Raw genomic sequence first — 21,170 nt, 5'->3', positions numbered from 1 at the left:
TCTAGTTTAAAACCCCCCCATTCCCCTCGCTGTCAGCCCTCCGGTATAACCACTGATTCCTTATTATTCATAGCCCCATATTCCGAAACTGTAATATACATGCCCCTAGATTTCCTGTGCTTTTGAAACATCATAGCCTTACCCACTTCTCAATGCATTTGAATAAAATTCTGATCCGGTGGCAACGCCAAGACTTCGGCCATTGAAGCACACAACCAATGTATCCCCTCTTCTTTTTTTTTTTTTTTTGATAGGTAATATAAGAATTATTATTGATGAAAGTTGAAAAAGAAACATACAATGTGTTCATGAGTATGAACACAGCAAAGCACAAAACAGAACACAACAGAAAACAATCAAGAGACTAAACGAAGAGGAAAAAAAAAACTGAACAATAGAAGAACATTCTGTAAAACCACAGCACCAACACCAATCAAAAAGACTTCTCTAGCACAGGCCTATTAATTCAACTAATGACTTCTCAGAATCTTCAAAGGACTGACGATTACGCTCCATCCATGCAGTCCACATCAAACATCCTGGAATTAAGTTCCAAATATCTGAATCATGTTTCCCAAGCCAATGATTCCAACAAAATAATAATTCCCCTCTTTGCCCAATAAAACATTATTCATACTCTTTTTTCCCCTTTTAATGATCTTTAATTTATAATCTTCAATTTATAACTGTTCACCTCATACAATAAAATAAATTCAAAAAATTTGGATTCACCTTGAAACAATTTTCTGCCTCTACTTGTTTAAATCTACAATACTTTATTTATATGTAAAAAGAATGTATATTGTTTATAATACAAGACTCCTTTAGGTGATTATTTACCCCGGTATACTTGGGTGACACATTTTCCTTTAGGTGATTATTTACCCCAGTATACTTGGGTGACTTATTTTCCTGATTTATATAGTTTTATTACCTATCAATATGTGTGAGTGTTGTGTAAGACTCCTTTAGGTGCTAATTGAAAGATATATTAAAATACCAAGAACACACATTTTGGACCAGAGCTTTAGGGGCCGTTTGGTAACGTTGTTCTAGTAATGTTGTTTATATTTTTTGGAAATACGTGTGGGTGAAAAAGTGTGTGGAAATGCATGTAATGTTGTTTAAAAACTGAAAACATGTGTTTAAACACATGTACCAAATGACCCCTTAGTTTTGCAGTATGCATTTTATCAATACACTTTAGCCACTGATATTCTGCGGCATAAAAAACTATTTGCTGATGTACTTGATTCTGATTCTGATTCTGAAGAATCAACTTTCCCATTCCTTCCTATTATCAAGTTTTGTTTCTTATTAAAAATAAATAAATAAGAATCAACTTTTGCATTTCTTTTACTGAGTTACTGTTGTAGTTATTATTATTATTATTCATTGGTGTTGGAAGCACTAGGTGCTAGATATGTGATTTCCATGCCTCCCTGAATTTTTTATCTGTTATATAATTTACCTGACTTTTCTATGTTTCTATACACGGACAGCAAAGAGCTTATGTACCAGCAAGTTCTGCGCCGGTTTGCCCATTTTAATGCAATACAATTAAGTGATCCGGCCCCTTTGTCTGAGTTGATTATGTTGGCATTGAAAGAAGAGGATTTGGATCCTGAATGCAATGAGAATGATGACTTAATAGAGAAAATTACAGAAGTAACTTACACTCTCTTTAGATCTACTATGTTTTATGCTCATTATCTCCCTCCCTCTCTCTCTCTCTCTCTCTCTCTCTCTCTCTCTCTCTCTCTTTGCTTCAATAAATTTGCCACCAAATTCTTTGAAACATTTGATTCCATATCAATTGTCTGTCACAAAGGGATTAACGTAGTTCAGCTTAATGGCCTATGTCCATAATGGGAAAACCCTAAGTGTGACGTAGGACAACTAGAACAAAATGAAACAATAGGAAATAAAGGGATATGACCTAAAAGTTAGCACTTAAGCCTGGCTTGGAGTCAGCACTTAGGGTGGAATTGGAGTTAGCACTAGACCAATGAGACCAAAATGCCATTTTTTTTTTTTTCATTTAATCAAACTATCAACTAACTCCTAAAGGAGTACAATAGTTTGCTTATAAAGGATTACTAAACCCTAGTTCTAATTGGCGTAGGAAACCCTAATTATCTTATTAAAAAATTTAACCTTGCTTCCAAATATTATACATTGATAGCCTAATAAACTATTAGGACCTAAAACATAAAAATACAATTGACTTATAAACATAAATAATACTAAATAAAAATTTTCTTGCATCTCCCGCATCAGAGTGACTACATCTTTACTATACAGAATTGTGTGTATTACAGTGATCCCAATGAAGGGTAGATATAGTATACTAACCTAAGTTAAAACACAAATCAACCTTAGGACTGTGGTACGTCAGGATTGCAGTACAAGTGTTGCAGTACTAGTGCAATGAATGTGGACTAATATCTTTAACAAATATCACTTGTTTATCTTTTGGGAATGTCACTTGAAGGTATCTCTTTTTGGGCTGTCGAGTTCACTTGTTTCTGCGCTCTCTTTTGACCAGTGCTATATCATTCAAACAAGTGTTTTAGCACTAGTGCAGTAAATCTGGAGTAATTTCTCAAGACTACTGATTAGTGACCCCTGAAGTAATTTGAATGATGTTAGAAATAATGTATTGAACTATTTAAATTTTCTGCTATGGTTTTCTTGGGAGTGCTAATATTTTCGATTATTGAATATAGTTATGTTTATATGATATATTAGATGTTTAGACTCGTCGAGGATGGTTTGCTACAAAATCCCTGGTTTAGATTGTTGCTCTATTGGCATTAAGCCTGGTGTTGATTTGGCAAGTCATGTATCTGGACATTATGGATTTGGTTTGTGAGATCTACAATGGCTATAGAGTATTTCTCAATCATAGAGTAAGAGTCTTTTGAGGATGTGAGCTCTCTTCCAGATTTAGGAGGGAAACCATTTCTATTTACTTGAATGTTTTCATTATTAACTTTTAATTATTATTAGGGATAATTACACATAACCCACCTGTGGTTTGGGCTAAAATCACTTTGCATACCCGTGGTTTGAAAAGTATCACTTAACCCACCTGTGGTATGTTTCCGTCAATCTTCGTAACCCATCTCAAGCCTAACCGTTACAAAAACACCTCTTAACCCCAAAACACAACATAACGCGAATCAAAACACCAAAAACTCAGAAACTTTTCGAGAGAGAGACCTGTGGTGATATCAACGTGTTCTTCATGGTTTGGAGTGTCTAGAGGGGGAGAAAACATAAGTTTTGTAACATCGAAGCTAGGGAAGGTAGTTTCAGTAAAAAAAATCAAGGTATTTGTGTCCAAGGTAGTCAAAGGCGAAAGGCGCCCTTAAGGCGCCAAGGCCTTATATCGCCCGAGGCGATGAGGCGCCAAAAAGGTGCTAGCCCGAGTGAAGTGAGGCGCCATATTCTAAAAAATTAGTCTCCATCCAAATATCAACAGCCAACTAAGTCTAGATAATTATCAAATATCAACTAAGTCTAAATATAAACATAAATCACCATTTAAAAATTAGTCTCCATCCAAATATCAACTAAATTTGAATATTAAACCAAAATATTGTTCATAACTTCATATTAGAAAGAAGAAAACTCCTAACAAAACATTGAAGATTGAACTTCATGACTATCCATGACAAAACAGTCAACTAAGTCTAGATAATTATCAAATATCAACTAAGTCTAAATATAAACATAAATCACCATTTAAAAATTAGTCTCCATCCAAATATCAACTAAATTTGAATATTAAACCAAAATATTGTTCATAACTTCATATTAGAAAGAAGAAAACTCCTAACAAAACATTGAAGATTGAACTTCATGACTATCCATGACAAAACAAAAGCATTTGAAGATTGAACATTCTGCCCATTAGCCTATTTAATAGCCTGAATGTGGTGTTATTTTAATCTAAAGGTCATCATCAGAGTCTTCACTCAAGTTTCCATCACTTTCAAAGCCACTTGAACCAGATTTGTAACCATCAACATTCTCTTCCTCGGTCTCATCAGAATCAGAATCAGCATCTTCCTCTTCAATATTTGGTTGTGATGTTGAGGCCTTTGAGCTTGCCCTTGATTTTTTTTGGAATCTAGTATTCTTCCTTGGTTCTCCAACACCAGCAGCTCTTGCCACTACACCCCATGTCAAACCATCATCATCATCATCAAAAACCAACTCATCTTCAACATTCATAGATGGTTCAGCACCCATTTCCCCCAACAACCATTCATTACTTTCATCTATATCATCTAAGGAGATGGGATCAATAACATCACTCTTATCATATCGTGCCTTCATCTTTTGATTATACTTCACAAAGACCAGATCATTTAGTCGTTTTTGTGCAAGTCTATTCCTTTTTTTGGTGTGAATCTACAACCATTTATGAAAACTAAGTATTAGACTATAGTGAATAATTAAACCATTGTAATTTTCTATGAAATAAAGTAGTTCATCAAAGGATAAGATCTACTTATTATACTTCAAAACTCACCTGCTCAAACACACTCCAATTGCGCTCACAACCACATGCACTACAAGTCAAGCTCAAGATTCTTATAGCTAACTGTTGCAAATTCGGAGTTGAGCTCCCATACAAACTCCACCATTCAGCTATGTTAAAAAAATAAGTATGAGTAATGATATATGATATATCATAGAAGTTAGATTTTTTTTTTTGGTAAAAAGTGCCACTGTACTAGTCATTATAAGTTAGATATAAATGCTTTCTTACCTGGAGCCCTTGTCTTTCTTGATCTTTTAGCCAATTCAATGCCAAAGAGTCCTTCAGCTTTCTTATAGATGGGTAGCTCAGCCATGATCTTGTCCTGAATTTCAGCAGTAGGAACTAGTCTTTGTATGCAAGCATACAATCCTGCTGTAATTTCATGATTTGTTGCTATGTTATCATCAAAATAGAAGTACACAGGATTCAAGAAATGACCCGCTGCATGCAAAGGCCGATGTAATTGACATTCCCATCTCTCATCAATGATTTTAAAAATATTTGAATACCTTTCTTCATTCTCATTAAAAGCTTTTATAATAGCTTCTTTAGCCCTATCCATTGCCTCATATATGTAACCCATAGCTGGTTTTCTCTCATTATCAACAAGGCGAAGAACCCGAACAAGAGGGCCCATAACTTTAAGAATGTAAACTATAGTATTCCAAAAAGAAGGCATCAAAATCGTTTCTACTACTCGTTTAGCATTTGCTTCCTTTGCCCATCTACTACGAACCCACTCCTCAGAAGTAAACATGGCCCTTAGGTTATGCTTTTGCTTATGAATGGATTTTATTGTAAGATATGAAGTGCAAAACCTAGTTTTTCCAGCCCTAACCAGCTCTCTCTGTTTTGTGTATTCTCTCATCATATTTAAGACACCCCCATGGTTGTAGATATATCCAGTCAATTGAATGGCCCTTTCTAAAGTTTTTGCAATTCTAGGAATTTTCCCAATGTCCTCTAATATAAGGTCAATGCAGTGTGCAGCACATGGAGTCCAATACAAATTTGGCCTTTTTGCTTCCAACAACTTCCCAGCCAACACATAATTAGATCCATTATCCGATACTACTTGGACTACATTAGCCTCCCCAATTTGTTCTACAAATGTATCAAGTAATTCAAAAGTTTTTTCCCCAGTTTTCATAAAAGATGATGCATCAATTGACTTCACAAACATGGTTCCAGATGGGCAATTCACCAAAAAGTTAATCAAGGTCCTATTGGTTCTACTAGTCCACCCATCAGACATAACAGAACAGCCATATTTCTTCCAATCTTGCTTGTGATTACTCAATAACTCATTTGTGTAAGCCACCTCCTTTTTGAGAATTGGAACTCTTAACTCATGAGGCTTCATATTTGGACCATATTGCCCAATAGCTTCAATTGCCCATCTAAATTCATCTAAGCGAGTAACATTGAATGGTATACCGGCTAGATAAAATAGCCGGCCAATATACTGACAAGCTTGTGCTCTTTTCTCTTTGTCAAGTTTATCATTGATGTTAGTTTGCTTCATCTTACCTTGTTTCCTAAGTGCAACCACTTTTTCTGGCTTTAATCTTACAAAAGAATCCATAGGACCTTTCAACTTCTTAGACTTTGGCATTAATTTCATAGTTCTCAATTGGGTGCTACTGCCAACCCCTCTCTTACTAGAGCATGATTTTTTCCTTTTTTGGATAACTTCTACTTCCTCTACCTCATCATCATCTACATCCTCAATTTCAATCATATTATCTATATCATCAAAATCAGGCATCTTGTCATAGTTCTCCTTGTCACTCTTCTTCTCTGCTATATACTGTGCAAGCTCTTCTCTAACATGATCAGGACATTTTAAACATTTTGTACTGTTTTTAAAATTCCCTACTTGATGCTGTTTTGCTCTATGTATCCCTCCCTTTGTGACTTTATTACAAAAGAGGCAAGTCACTGCATTTTTATCTTCAACATTAGCTAAATAATTATATTTCCATCCCGGATCTTTTCTCCTCCCATTATCTGAAGCCATTCTACATATAAAAAAAAAAACCCAATACCATACATTTAATAGGATTCTATATTAAGCTAACTATGTATCATTTACTATGGTTTAAGCTCTAAAAATTAAGTGAAGTAATGAGTTCGAGAAAAGGGAAAGTTGCTGGAGACAGAGAGGAGAAAGTTGCTGGAGACGGAGAGTCCAACAGAGAAGAGAAAAGGGGGGAAAAAAACAGAGTCCAACAGAGAAGAGAAAAGGGGGAAAAAAACAGAGAAAAAACAGAAAGGAGAGAGTTTTTATATGCTCTGAAAAGGGGGAAAAAAACAGAGTCCAACAGAGAAGAGAAACGGAAAAAAAAAACAGAGAAAAAACAGAGAGTAGAGAGTTTTATATGCTCTGAAAAGGGGGAAAAAAACAGAGTCCAACAGAGATGAGAAACGGGGGGAAAAAACAGAGGAAAAACAGAGAGGAGAGAGTTTTATATGCTCTGAAAAGGGGGAAAAAAACAGAGTCTAGCAGAGATGAGAAACGGGAGAAAAAAACAGTCCAGCAGAGATGAGAAAAGGGGGGAAAAAATAGAAAAGAAATAAAGAGGAGAGTTTTATATGCTTTGAAAGTGTGGACAACGACAAACTACCAAAGCAGTGTCGCTGTGAGAAAGAACTCAGGGAAAGAAAAAGTGTAAAAAAAAAACTAAAAGAATAGGAAAATATTACCTGTTGTTGGTTCACTGCCGGCAGCCACTGGCCCACTCTCTTCCAAAACCTAGAAGAAGACGAAACACTTTGCTCTGATGTTTGTTGACTACTGCTTTACTCTTTTTTTATTTTTGCTGAATGACTGCTGTTTTGCTAAAGTGTTCCTGAAAGTTCTTTGTTTTATCTCTTGTTTTATCTTTTTTTTATGCTTTTTTTATATTAATTTATTTGATATAGTGGGAGACAGCTTATCCCCACTGAGGTAATAGTTTAAAACCAACCATACACCTCTTTAAATTTACAAAACATGCCATTACAGCTGATAAAAACACAAATTTGACTCAGGCGCTCGCCTCTTGCCTAACAAAATACATATAGGCGAGCGCCTAGGCTCTAGAGGCGAGCGCCTCACTAAAGGCGCCTCGCCTCAGTGCCTTTGAGGCGCTTTTCTGGCGCCTCGCCTGGGCGCCTAGGCGAGCGCCCGGAACGCCTTTGACTACACTGTTTGTGTCTGTTCTCGATTTAGGGTTTCAGATTTTGTTTAAGTGCCAAAACAAAAAATAGCACAAAAATGAAAGAAAAACAAGATCAAAAGGGAGAGTTTTGTGAAAATTAATATTTGGACCCTATATTCAAAACTCCTAATTTCACCTCTCCCTGTAATCAAAACTCGTATATTTGGACCCTATTTTCTAAAGATCCCCTTTGTTTTCACCTCTCACTGTATTCAAAACCCCGATGGAGTAAACCGCAACTGGCATAAGAGCCATGAGCATTTGGATGAAGGAGACAGAGAGGTAGATGTAGGTGGAGCTAGAGAACCAGAGGGAAAGGGAGTACAGAGCTCCAATGGGTACCACAGATTTGAGGTAAAGGTCATGAGTCATGGTGGATGGGAGTTCCATGACCTTGAAAACTTTGACGAGAACTGGGTTTTTGATTTTTTGGAATTGGGTTTTTTGATTTTTAGGAATTGGGTTTTTAGGATGGGTACTTTGATTTTTAGGAACTGGGGTTTTTTTTTTTTTGTTTTTTGGTTGAAAAATATTCATTTTTGTGCCCCGTGCTTATTGTATAATGGAAGCTGTGAGGAAGAGGCATCATAATTCTGCGGCTACTGCAGCAGCTGTAGGACTGATTCCAAGTCTTCTTCTGTGTGATCATATACCTCTATATTTGCATCCTTTGGCACAGGATTTTCAAAATCAGAAGCAATATAGCTGCTTTCTTCACCTTCATCGCAGGTTGCCACTTTAGTTTTCTCATCCATTTTTTTTCTTTAAGCGACAGAGGACAAAGGCTCTCTGGTGAGGAAGAGTTACTGTTGGTTGATACTTGTGCATAACCCAACTAGTCCTGACCCCATCACGAACACGACCTCTATGGAACACTAGAGTCTTCTTTGTACCAATCACATTGTCGGTGCCTTTGTCGGTACCCATTTCAGATCGTGGTCAGTTATAGTGATTTTGGGACAAAAGCAATTGTGGGTTTGGTTTAGAAATTTGAGATCTTGTGAAGTTTTTGTTGGATTGGGGGTTATACTATCTATAAAAAAGTGGTTAAAGATGATGTCTAGATTGTATACCAATACCACTTTTTGATCTTGTTTCTCTTTTATTTTTGTGCTATTTTTTGTTTTGAGAGGAGAGAGATATAAAATTTGAGAAAAAATACATGTTTACCCTTGATTTTAACAGAGGTGGGTTACGGAAAACAAACGGAACATAGCACAGGTAGGTTAAGTGATACTTTTCAAATCACGGGTAGGCAAAGTGATTTTCGCCCAAACCACAGGTGGGTTTAGTGTAATTACCCCTTATTATTATTATTTTTTATCATCTGAATACTCTTTTCCTTGCACTATAATTGATTTTAGGTCTTGATAAACCATGAACACTGTGGCTGCTTCTCCCTGGATGCCGTAGGGAGATCAAGTCACAGGTCTAGTGAATGGTTCAATCTCAAGAGAATATAATGTTCTGTGATCACAAGAAAATAGCCAGTATTAATATGCTCCCTTGTTACTACCCTTTGTTGTCCTACACAAATTAAAGAGGTTCATACCCTTTTTACCTAGTTTGCATGGCACTGATGACTCTTATATTAATCATGAATGCTGGTAGAACATTTTTAGCATAGATTTCGTAGTGGTTTCTACAAGAAAATTTCTCTTTTCATTAGCCATATTTGATTAACTTTCAACTGATATTGTCTTTTGATGCTTCACCAGATGAATACTGAATTGCTCAAGCAAAAGGCTGAAATGTTGGAGGAGTATTTTGGCATTCATGTTGATGTACATGGGAATTTGTCTAGAATTCCAGTCATACTTGACCAGTACACACCTGACATGGATCGTGTTCCTGAATTTGTACTTTGTTTGGGCAATGATGTAGGTTCTAAAGTTTATAGTTGCTTATTCTTCTATGGTTTTAGTAAAATATTAATCTTTTGTATGATGATTCTTGATCTGAAAGGCATTTTCATTTTCTGCTCTGAGAAGAATGTTATCTCACCACCCACACACTTGGAAACATGTACTAACACACATGTTCATGTATACAGACACATATGCGCTACACTTATACTCGATCAGTGTTTATAATACTTGTCTTGTGGAATATTTTTGGGGCTGGTATGCATATTGGTGAGATAATCTTATAATATATGGCTGTGAACAAATGGGGACTAATTCCACTATTACCTAGGGTAGCTCACTTATATAGTGTTTATTATTGAAGTGCTCACTGAATCATTTAGTATTTATTCTTAATTTTTTCGACATTATACAGATAGTTTCTTTCTTTCTTCATTTTTTACTAGGTTTGCTCTGTCTGTGTCATTTAAAAATAGTTTGATATCACTCTTACCTTTTCTTGGAGTATGTGGAGGTAGATTAGGGATGCATAGTGCATGGAATAATGGAGGGTTTTTTTTCTTTTATTTTCCTTTTGTGTTATTGTTTAACCTTTTTAATAAAGCCTCTGAGTGATGATCAGGAAAATGTCTAATGCTTCTCTAACACCTTGGACACTTAGCTGACCTTATTTTGTCATTTGATGTCTGCTGCAAGACTTAGATTTCAATAGACAGGCCACTACTTTGCACAACTAATGCAATTGAAATGAGGCTATGGGGTACTCCTGCATCAGTTTGGCTTACTATGACTTTTTTTGTTTGCAGGTTGACTGGGAGAATGAAAAAATGTGCTTTCAAGTAATTTCAGCTGCTCTAGGAAACTTCTATGCGATGCATCCTCCTATGTTACCTAACCCATCAGGTGATGGTTTGCAGTACTACAAAAAGAGAAAACCTCTCAGGAATCCTGAAGATGAAGAAAACACCTCTAACAATATTGGTATGACTGTTCACTGCTGGGTTTTCTTAGCGTGGCTTTTTTTTTTTTTGTTCAAAATAACTAAACATTTTATTTTATAACACTTTCGATTGTGTCACATTCCATGGTTTTTGAGAATTAGTTCCTTGTGGTTTTGACTATCCTTCCATATTTTTTGTTTGCTAAATAACTAAAAAGTTTTATTATATCTCATTATCGCCTATTTCAACCCAAGACCCCAGCATCACAATTCCATTTTTGTCTAAATTTCGAAGTAGGTATGCTTTGAGATGCGGTATTTCGTTAGTGAATCTTTCAAGGATGTAGCTTGTCACATGAGTCTGAATTTCATACTTCTGTATGTGAAAAGAAGTATAAATATTTCCATATACTAGGTGCTCGCTAATGAGCATGGTCTCACTTACTATGGTTGTGAGAAATAGTTCCTTGTTATATTACTTCTTCTCTCTCTCTCTTTGAGGTGTTAATGATGTGGTTGTGGTTTAGATGAAACATTTGACATATGCTTAATTTTTCCATTATTAGTTTGCTGAGCTTAGAGTGGTGTCATTATTTTATGCAATTTAATTTGTGAAGAGCAGCAGTAAAATTAATGTTTGTTTCATGTAAACCTTTGCTTATTATGGTGAGAGAGAAGTGAGCCTGGTAAAAAATTATCTTTTTGATTAGTAATAAAGATATTTTATTAAAAAAGGAGAAAAAAATATACAATATAAGAATCAAAGGAGTATACAGGTTGTATACCTTTAGATTTTTAGTTACAAAGCAAGTACTTTCAGGAGATCATGGAGTGTAGAAGGTCTATCAGATGTTAGGAACTCACTAGGTCCTAAGAAAATTCTATGGAAATGAATGGGTACGAATGAGAATTGAATTGATTCAAGGTAGTCGCCCTTCGAGAGAGCTTCTTTGCCGTTACCCTCTTACTCTTCAGAAAAACCCCTAAAAAAAGTTCTCTTCATTGAAAAATATGATTTATAGCACAAAATTAGGTTAGGATCAATATATAGATTTTTCTAGAAGTTTGCCATGAAAAAATTCCCCTTAATTGTAGGAAATTCGGACCTATCCAAAACAGCTGGCAATGGTTTTTTTTTTTTTTTTTTTTTTCTTGAAATTCAATTTATTTATTTTTAAAATGTTTTAGGTTTACATTGAGAGAGATATAGTAAATATATAAATATTTTATATATATAAGAGATATAGTAAATCAATTGTTTTGTTTTTTTTATCATCTGGATTAGGGACATAAGTGATGCAGTATCTAACTCAGCATTTATCAATAATTGGCTTTCTTTTTGGAATTAAAATTTCAACTTTACAATATCATTAGTCCAGTAAAACAAGGGAAATTTTCTTGCACAACCCCTCGTGGGGGCCATTACAACTTTCTGTTTTTTCTCCCCTTATCATATAGAGCTCCAATCTTATAGTGCTTTGTGGTGGTTCCAGAGGATGATGTCACAATTGAAGATGAAATGGAGCATGAACTACTTTCAGAGGCAGAGACTGCATGGGCCCAACGTGAATGGTCAATCCAGCATGTCTTATTTCCATCCATGAGACTCTTTTTCAAGCCACCTGCTTCCATGGCTACAAATGGAACCTTTGTGCAGGTAAGTTTTATCTCACAAAGGAGCATTCTATCAAATACTGCAAAGAAATCTTTATCTCTGATTCTATGGGGAAAAATGCCCACATAGCCCCTAAACTTTAGAGTAGTGGCTGAGACACCCTCTGAATTATTATATTGGCCAATTTACTCCTTAAACATTTCATACTTGCCAAATCAATACATCAGTTAGTTTTAACGTTAAAACATTAATGGAATAGGCATGTGAGACGCACATGACTTTAAAAGACAAACTCAATTCCAATAATTTGAAGCCTGATAGAAAGAAGAAAGAAGAGAGACTAGAGTGTTTGACCGGCAGAGCGGAGAGAGAGAGGGGGGGTAGAACCAGAACCTCATCTGCAAATTGAAAGTCCTACAATTATGGAACCAGCTGTTAAAGATCAACACAACAACACATAGCAGCAGTCCGCAGATAATTATCAACACAGTAACAGATTGCAGCAAATTAAAATACAAATATTATTAGCTTATGTATATATTTAAATTTCAAACTCTTATGTTTATCCAAAACTCTTCATATGTATCTGTACTGGACAACTCTGTAAATGAGTCAATTATAAATTTAAGAGCCTTAACCGTTTTATGGTAAGACAACTTGTTTTCAACATTTATATCAAAAAATAGCAAACCCATCTAGAATTCTAAAAAAAAAAACCAAACCCTGTTAGAGCACTAGCCATATTACTCTCAAGCATTTCAAACAATTGTATAGCATACTCAAAAGCATTGCATTTTGCATGTGTTCACTAGAACACTGGCCACATAAACATCAATTGCAAAACCAGTTTTGAAATGGGCATTTCACAATCTTCAAGAATCATACGAATGATAGGACAAGTAATTGATGAACCTTTGCAAACAAGCTCACATAAACCCCAACCCCAAAAATTAAACCAAACCAAGAAATTGCAACAGAAACTTGCCTTTAAAGGATTGGAAAACAGAGAATACTTGAAAAATACTTGCATTGGAAAGGAAAAAAAATAAATAAATACTTGCTGTTGGACGACACAACAGAACTACCAGGACACCGTCGGAACACGGAAGGAAAGATGGAGGCGGGATAAAGAACTTGGCACCATGCTGCGGTGGATCTGGTTCTACCACCCTCGTTCCCTCTCCTCTCAACTAGTCAGACTGATGCAGTTCATTTTTAAATCTATCTGTTACTAGTTTCTGTTGTATAATAAGTAATTTCTTGTTTTACTTATAATATCCTTTATCACTTGTAACAAAAAGTTAGTTAGCTGATAGGTTGTTAGTGATAAGTGCAATAGCCTATTAGTTAGTTAGAGAAGTTAGTTAGGCTTTGGCCAAATCACATGGTAGCCACATGGTAGGTTCTTGTAACTAACTCAGCAGCTTGCTTATTTAACTATAAATAAGCAAGGCTACCTTCATTGTAACTAGTTGAATTTGAATCTAAGAAATCTACCTATGAGGTATTATTCCAAGAGTGTGTCTCTTGAAGAGCTAGTTCATTCTTTCTTTTCTCTAAGCAACTTTGCTTTCTAAAACATCTTTCCTTTTCACCATTTTTTTCCTCCATCATAAATTGGTATTAGAGCTTGAGATTCTTAGGATTCAAGTTGGTTTGAAATTTGTTTCTTCTTTTCTGTCGTTAAGAACCTATCAAGATTCTATCTTGATTTCATTTTCTTATCCTCTACTAGTGAGCCTAAGAATTTGTGAAGATGGCACCAATAGTTTACAACAGAAGGAACAAGAAAGGTGCTGCAGTACATGAACCTGAGGGGCAGGTTCAACCCAGGCAGTAGCCGCAACCACACCAAGAAGGAGAACCCCAAGTGACATTGGAGGAGACTGTGGAGCTGCTAAGGCGGCAGCTTGCTGCCTTGACTGAGGAAGTGAGAAGAAACTGGCGTTATCATCCTAGAAATGATGATGAACCTATTGAAGATGCTGAAACTGACAGTCACAGCAACTTTAGTAACCCAATTGGTCAGCCTAGAGGAGGTGTTCCAAGGCAAGTGCCTAGTCCTCTAAGGGGAGAACCAAAATGGGAATCAAACTTCAAGATTGAGTTACCTAAGTTCTATGGTAACTTGAATCATGAAGAATTCATGGATTGGCTTAACCAAGTGGAAAAAATCTTTGATTTCCATGAGGTGCCAAATTCCAAGAAGGTGAAGTTGATCTCTATCAAGCTGAGAGGGAGAGCTTCAGCCTGTGGGAACAGCTCCAAGTTCAAAGAGTTAGGAGGGGTAAAAGAAAGATCCAAGATTGGTGCAAGATGAAGTAGAAAATGAGAAACCAATTTTTGCCTTTCAATTATATGCAGTTCTTGTACAAACAATTGCATAATTTGAGGCAACATGGTAGTGTGGAAGAGAATATAGAGGCATTTTATCAACTGGTAGCTCGAGTAGACCTGAATGAGAGTGAAAAGCGGATGGTTGCAAGGTTCTTGAGTGGTCTTAAACCACCAATTCAAGATGCCTTATCTTTGCACCAACTGTGGTCTGTTTCTGAAGCTTACAATAGAGCCTTGATGTTTGAGAAGCAATTTGCAAGAAAAGCTTTTGTGCAATTCCAAGCTTATGGTGGTATTAGAAGTACCCAAGTCAGCACTCAAGGAAGGCCAACTACTAATAGTGCACAACGTTTCAAGATTGAGAGTGTAGGTCTGCCTTCAACTTCTAGTGTAGCCAAACTAGTCCCTAAAGCAACACAGTTGTACATTTAAGTGCTACAAGTGTGGAGAAGCTGGGCACAAGGCCACAGATTGCAAGAAAGGGGGAGTTAGTGCTCCAGGCAAGGGTAAAACTTTGATGATTGAAGGTTGTGAAGACCAGAAAGATGAAGAATTTCCAATGTATGAAGAAGAAATTGTTATAGGTGACTCAGATGAGGAAGAGGGCTTGGCTTTGGTAATGAAGAAGACCTTGTTAGCACCAAAACAGGAGGAGCAGGAGGATTGGTTGAGGAGCAACATTTTTCACACCACTTGTAATATTGGTGGCAGGATTTGCAACTTAGTTATTGATGGGGGAAGCTGTGAAAATGTGGTTTCTGAAGAAGTTGTTGATAAACTTGGTTTAAAGACTGAAGATCATCCTCACCCCTACAAACTGACATGGCTTAAGACAGGCAATGATATAAGAGTTTTCAAGAGATGCATGGTCTCCTTTTCAATTAGGAAGAAGTTCTAAGATTCAGTTTTTTGTGATGTAGTGAAGATGGATGCATGCCATTTGCTGTTGGGAAGGCCTTGGCAGTATGATAGGCACACCAATCATGATGGAAGGAAGAACACCTACAGCTTATACAAGGATGGACAGCATTACACCCTACTGCCCATGAAAGAAAATGTGATTCTTAAAACTCCTACTACTGTACAGCCTAATTCTTTGCTTATTGTCAAGAAATTTGCACAAGAAACTCTAGCAACTGGTGTGGTTTACATGCTATTAACTGCAGTAGAGTTAGATGCTATGATAGTGCCTCAATCTATAAAGGAGTTGATCAAGTCATTTGAGGATGTCTTCCCTAATGAATTGCCTACTGAATTGCCTCCTATGAGAGACATACAGCATGCCACTGATTTCACTCCAGGTTTTGCATTACCTAATAGGGTTGCCTATAGGATGATACCAATGGAAAAGGATGAACTTAGTAGGCAAGCGCAAGAACTATTGGACAAGGGATATATTAGGCCAATTATTAGTCCATGTGCTGTACCAACCCTCTTAACCCCTAAGAAGGATGGTAGTTGGAGAATGTGTGTTGACAGTAGAACCATTAACAAAATCACAATCAAATATCGGTTTCCTATACCTAGGCTAGATGATATGCTTGACTGTCTAGCTGGTTCTAAAATCTTTTCCAAGATAGATCTTAGAAGTGGTTATCATCAAACTTGGATTAAGCCAGGGGATGAGTGGAAGATTGCCTTTAAGACTTATAGCGGGCTATATGAGTGGTTTGTCATGCCTTTTGGTCTTACTAATGCACTTGCTACTTTCATGAGAGTCAAATGTTGTAGCCTTTGCTTGGTGTATGTGCTGTAGTTTACTTTGATGACATATTGGTATATAGCAAGACTTTGAATGATCATGTGAATCATTTGCAATCTATGTTTGAGTTATTAAGAAGGGATAAGTTCTATGTAAATACCAAGAAATGTACCTTTGTGGTAAGTAAGGTAGGTTTTCTTGGGTATGTGGTGACTGATAAGGGAATTGCAATGGATGAGGGGAAGGTTAAGGCCATTCTAGATTGGCATGTTCCAAGATCTGTGGCTGAAGTAAGAAGCTTCCATGGGTTAGCAACATTTTACAGGAGATTCATTAAAGAGTTTAGCACAATTGCAGCACCACTCACTGATTGTCTCAAGTTGTCTACTTTTGCGTGGGATGAGGCTAAGCAGCAGAGTTTTGAGTCCTTGAAAGTTGCCTTTACTGCAGCACCAGTATTGCAGGCTCCTGACTTTGAAAGGATCTTTGAATTGGATTGTGATGCTTCTGGAGTTGGCATAGGGGATTTTCTCATTTAAGAGGGCAAGCCAGTGGCCTATTTCAGTGAAAAACTCAATTCAGCCAAGCTCAACTACAGAACCTATGATGTGGAATTCTATGCCATAGTACAAGCAATAAAACATTGGGAGTACTATTTGGCTTACAAAGAATTTATACTCTATACTGACCATGAGGCTCTTAAACACCTCAACAGCCAAGCAACCCTCAACAAATTGCATGCCAAATGGGCTGTCTACCTACAACAGTTCAACTTTAGCTTAAGGCACAAAGTTGGAGTCCTTAATAGAGTGGCAGATGGTCTTAGCAGGAGATCTTCCTAACTAGTGCTGATGCACAACACAATTGAGGGCTTTGAGGCATTTAGGGAGCAGTATAAGGAAGATTTCAAGTTGTTTCAGATTTTGCAGAATTTGCAACAAGGCAATGAAGTTGCTTGTCCTGGATTCAACCTGCTAGATGGCTACTTGTTCAAAGGCCTGCTCCTTTGTATTCCAAAATGTTCTCTCAGGCACAAGATTCTGCTTGAAGTGCATAACCAAGGCCATTTTGGGAGACAGAAGACACTGCAACTCCTACAACAACAATTCTATTGGCCAGGCATGCTTAAGGATGTGGGAAGACTAGTTCAAAGATGCATGATATGTCAGCAAAGCAAAGGGAGAGCCACCAATGCTGGATTGTATCTGCCCCGTCCAGTGCCTAACAAGCCTTGGACCAGCATTAGCATGGACTTTGTGCTTGGATTACCCACTACTACTAGAAGATCAGACTCTATTCTAGTGGTAGTGGACAGATTCTCCAAGATGGCCCGTTTTGTGGCTTGCAAAAAGACTAATGATGCCTCCAATATTGCCGGTTTATTTTTCAGGGAGATCTATAAGTTTACACGGAGTCCAACCAGCATTGTGTCTGATAGGGACGCCAAGTTTCTTGCCCATTTCTGGAGGACTTTGTGGAGGAAAATTGGTACTGACTTGCAGTACAGCACCAGCTTCCATCCTCAAACGAATGGACGGAATGAGGTGGTCAATAGGAGCTTGGGCAACCTCCTAAGGTGTTTTGTAAGAGACAAACCTAAGGAATGGGAGAATGTTTTACCTATAGCAGAGTTTGCCTACAACTCATCTACCAATAGAACAACTCAACACTCTCCCCTTGAGATTGTTTATGGCATGCAACCAGCCAGTGTTCTTGACTTGTCAAGCTTACCATTACCCAAGAAGGAGCATTCAAAAGCCACTAAGTTAGCTGACTTCATACAATAGCTACATGCAGATATTAAGAAGAAAATAAAGGCCAGCAATGCTAAGTACAAGGCACAAGCTGACAAGAAGAAAAGGCAAGTGATTTTCAAGGAAGGTGACCTAGTATGGGTGATCCTGACCAAGGAGAGGAACCTTGCTTGACCTAATACAAAGTTGCAGCAAAAGAAGATTGGTCCTTGTCCTATACTACATAAGATCAATGATAATGCCTACCAAGTCAAGCTACTTGATCATCTACGTATTTCTAACAGTTTCAATGGACATCACTTGCTGCCCTATCATGAACCAAATCAGCTTACAATGAGCCACACTTGAGGACAAGTGTGTTCCAAAGAGGGATAGTCCTGATGCAGTTCATTTTTAAATCTATCTGTTATTAGCTTCTGTTGTATAATAAGTAATTTCTTGTTTTACTTTTAATAGCCTTTATCACTTGTAACAAAAAGTTAGTTAGCTGATAGGTTGTTAGTGATAAGTTTAATAGCCTATTAGTTAGTTAGGCTTTGGCCAAATCACATGGCAGCCACGTGGTGGGTTCTTGTCACTAACTCAGCAACTTGCTTATGTAACTATAAATAAGCAAGGCTGCCTTCATTGTAACTAGTTGAATTTGAATCTAAGAAATCTACCTACGAGGTATTATTCCAAGAGTGTGTCTCTTGAAGAGCTAGTTTATTCTTTATTTTCTTTAAGCAACTTAGGGCCCGTTTGGTACTATTGTTTAAACAACAATTTTCATTGTTTAAACACTACAACACATATTTCCACAACACTTTTTAACACACACGTATTTCCACAATACTTAAACAACGTTACTAGAAATCTCTTACCAAACGGGCCCTTAGCTTTCTATAGCTTCTAAAACATCTTTCCTTTTCACCATTTTTTTTCCTCCATCACAGACGCTTTGGTCTCTTTTCTTTCTTCTTTCAATTAGGTTTCTTTGAAACGGGATTTCACATGCGTCTCTGATGTGCCCATTCCGTTAGTGTTTTAACGTTAAACTAACTAATGTATTGATTTGACAGGTGTGAGATGTTTAAGGAGTAAATTGGCCAATATAAAGTTTCAGGGGGTGTCTTGGTCACTACTCCAAAGTTCAAGGGGTGTGTTGGCATTTTTTCCGATTCTATATGCAGTAGACTGCTTGCAACAAACCACCCTAAACTACATTTTCCCCCCTAATTAACACCACACTTCAAGATTAATTTGCAGTGTTCATCCCACCACTAAAAATTAGTAAAATGTTCACCCGAATCAGTCTACTAATTTTTTAATTTCAACATTTGACCTTGAATGTTGTATGGATGTTATAAATTAATCTTGAATCAGTGTTGATTGCAAAAAATTTTAATTTAGGATGATCATTGCAAATAACCGGTCATGACCTAAACCTATATCTCTATATATCAAACCTTACAGAAATTTATTCCTACACATAAATATACAGAGCAAAACTACATCTTAATAAGGATCTTTGTCAAAATATCTCCATCATAAAATCTCAATTCTACAAAGTCCTACCCTTAAAAGATTCTAGATAGAACTTCACAATGACTAAAGAGTCTCCAATGTACAATGAAAAGTTTCAAATACTTAATGAACAATTATTTGCGATTAAATGAATAGTTGATCACATTAAATCTCCCATTAAAGCTCTAAATCTTAATCTGAAAATGCTCGAATGGGGTGGGCTTGACATTTCAATAACAAATACATAGTACTCAAATGGAAAGTCCAAGCTAACATATGAGTTTTTGTTTTGTTTTTTTTTATTTATTTTTTTCTATTTTTATCATAGAACTAAGCACTGAAATTCTTGATAATTTAATGTAGCAATAATGAGAAAAGATATTTCTTTTGAATCCATTGAATTGGACTGAAAACAAACATGGTCAATTAAACTGATACATGAAGAGTTAAAAGATATCTTTCAAATAATATATACATAAATATTGGTTAACAGAATGATTTTCTTTCAAACACTAGTTTAGGTTGTCGAACTCCTATACATAAATAGGTAATCAAACAAATCATGGTCAAGCATGTGGCACATTGATTGCATGTACAGTCCCGTGAGTGGACATTGGCAACGTATATTAAACCCTTGTTGACAGAGCCAGGTGAAACCAGTGTGAACAAATGGCCATATATTATAGAGAAATACTATGTCCATAATATTTTCACAGTAAATCCTAAATGGTAGGTTGTTATTGATTGTTATGGGTGGGAAAAAAAAAAATTTAAGTTGTGGTTTCAAATTAGAATCAATAATAATTTACCACCTGTAATTTGTTGTGAAAATGTTGTGAACGTAACATTTCTCATAACCCTATGGACAGAGCTAGACACTACAGCCAACTTAGTTTCAAATATAAATACTTGTTTTTTAAATAAATCATAAATAATTTTGCTATCATATGTATTCAATTCAGAATCTAAAGATTGCAAACACATTAGCAACGATGCTGTGGAAGGTGGGAGTGGTGTTCTTTTAGTTGGCTATTATCTTTCTAGCAATGGAAAATGATGTATGACCCCTGCTTTTTACAGGTAGCTTCACTGGAGAAGCTGTACAAGATTTTTGAAAGATGCTGACGACAATTAGTTTTATTCAGATCTTTCTTTTTTGTTGAGAAAATGGAAAGAAGTTTTTGTTCAGATCTAACTCATGAGAGAGAGTTTTGGTATATATATCTCTGTGATTGGCTTATGATGAAGGGAGTTTTGGTAGCTATGGTCCGCTATGTTGGGATTTCCTTGTAAGTTTCATTTAATAGGAAAAAAACATTTTGGACCTCGTTTATTGAACTAACTTACTTGCATCCTGTTCGTATATGATATAACATTACAATTACTTTTCTTTTTTGTGTGAATAGTGAATACTAAGATGCCATCAATTAGTTTTAATTTGTCGTGAAAATTGTAATTTCATATGAAATTGTGGTTTGTTATGATTTGTCACTAGTATGCATTTTATATCTCCAGACCACAATCATTTTTTCTTTTTGATAAGAGTCCATGACCATAATTTGAGTGGTGAAACATTTCACCAATTGTAAATGTTTAACATAATAATAAAATTTCCTATAAAAAACACACACAAAAAAAAAAAAAAAAAAACCGTTAATATGGTTGCAATTTGCCTCTTAGCTGAGAGGCATGC

General features: G+C 36.3%; 1 protein-coding gene across 4 annotated transcripts in view; it reads left to right on the top strand.

The window, feature by feature from the left end:
• The window catches only part of LOC126713628 (DNA mismatch repair protein MLH1), a 48,619-nt gene extending 27,752 nt beyond the window's left edge, over positions 1 to 20,867 (top strand). For 2 of the 4 annotated variants that reach the window (XM_050413432.1, XM_050413431.1), the window contains 5 exons: positions 1,503 to 1,668; positions 9,477 to 9,638; positions 10,430 to 10,604; positions 12,057 to 12,220; positions 12,438 to 13,229. In XM_050413432.1, coding sequence (XP_050269389.1) covers positions 1,503 to 1,668; positions 9,477 to 9,638; positions 10,430 to 10,604; positions 12,057 to 12,220; positions 12,438 to 12,587 — 817 coding nt within the window. In that variant the 3' untranslated portion in view covers positions 12,588 to 13,229. Of the gene's footprint in view, positions 1 to 1,502; positions 1,669 to 9,476; positions 9,639 to 10,429; positions 10,605 to 12,056; positions 12,221 to 12,437; positions 13,230 to 19,032; positions 19,058 to 20,557 lie in introns of those variants that run through there. The other 2 variants (XM_050413433.1, XM_050413434.1) reach the window with 2 other exon arrangements.
• The last annotated feature ends 303 nt before the right edge of the window (positions 20,868 to 21,170 follow it).

This window comes from Quercus robur, chromosome 2, assembly GCF_932294415.1.
Source record: "Quercus robur chromosome 2, dhQueRobu3.1, whole genome shotgun sequence".
NCBI classification, from domain to species: Eukaryota; Viridiplantae; Streptophyta; class Magnoliopsida; order Fagales; family Fagaceae; genus Quercus; species Quercus robur.
Note: the sequence above shows the minus strand (reverse complement) of the source record. Positions and strands in the feature narration are given on the sequence as shown.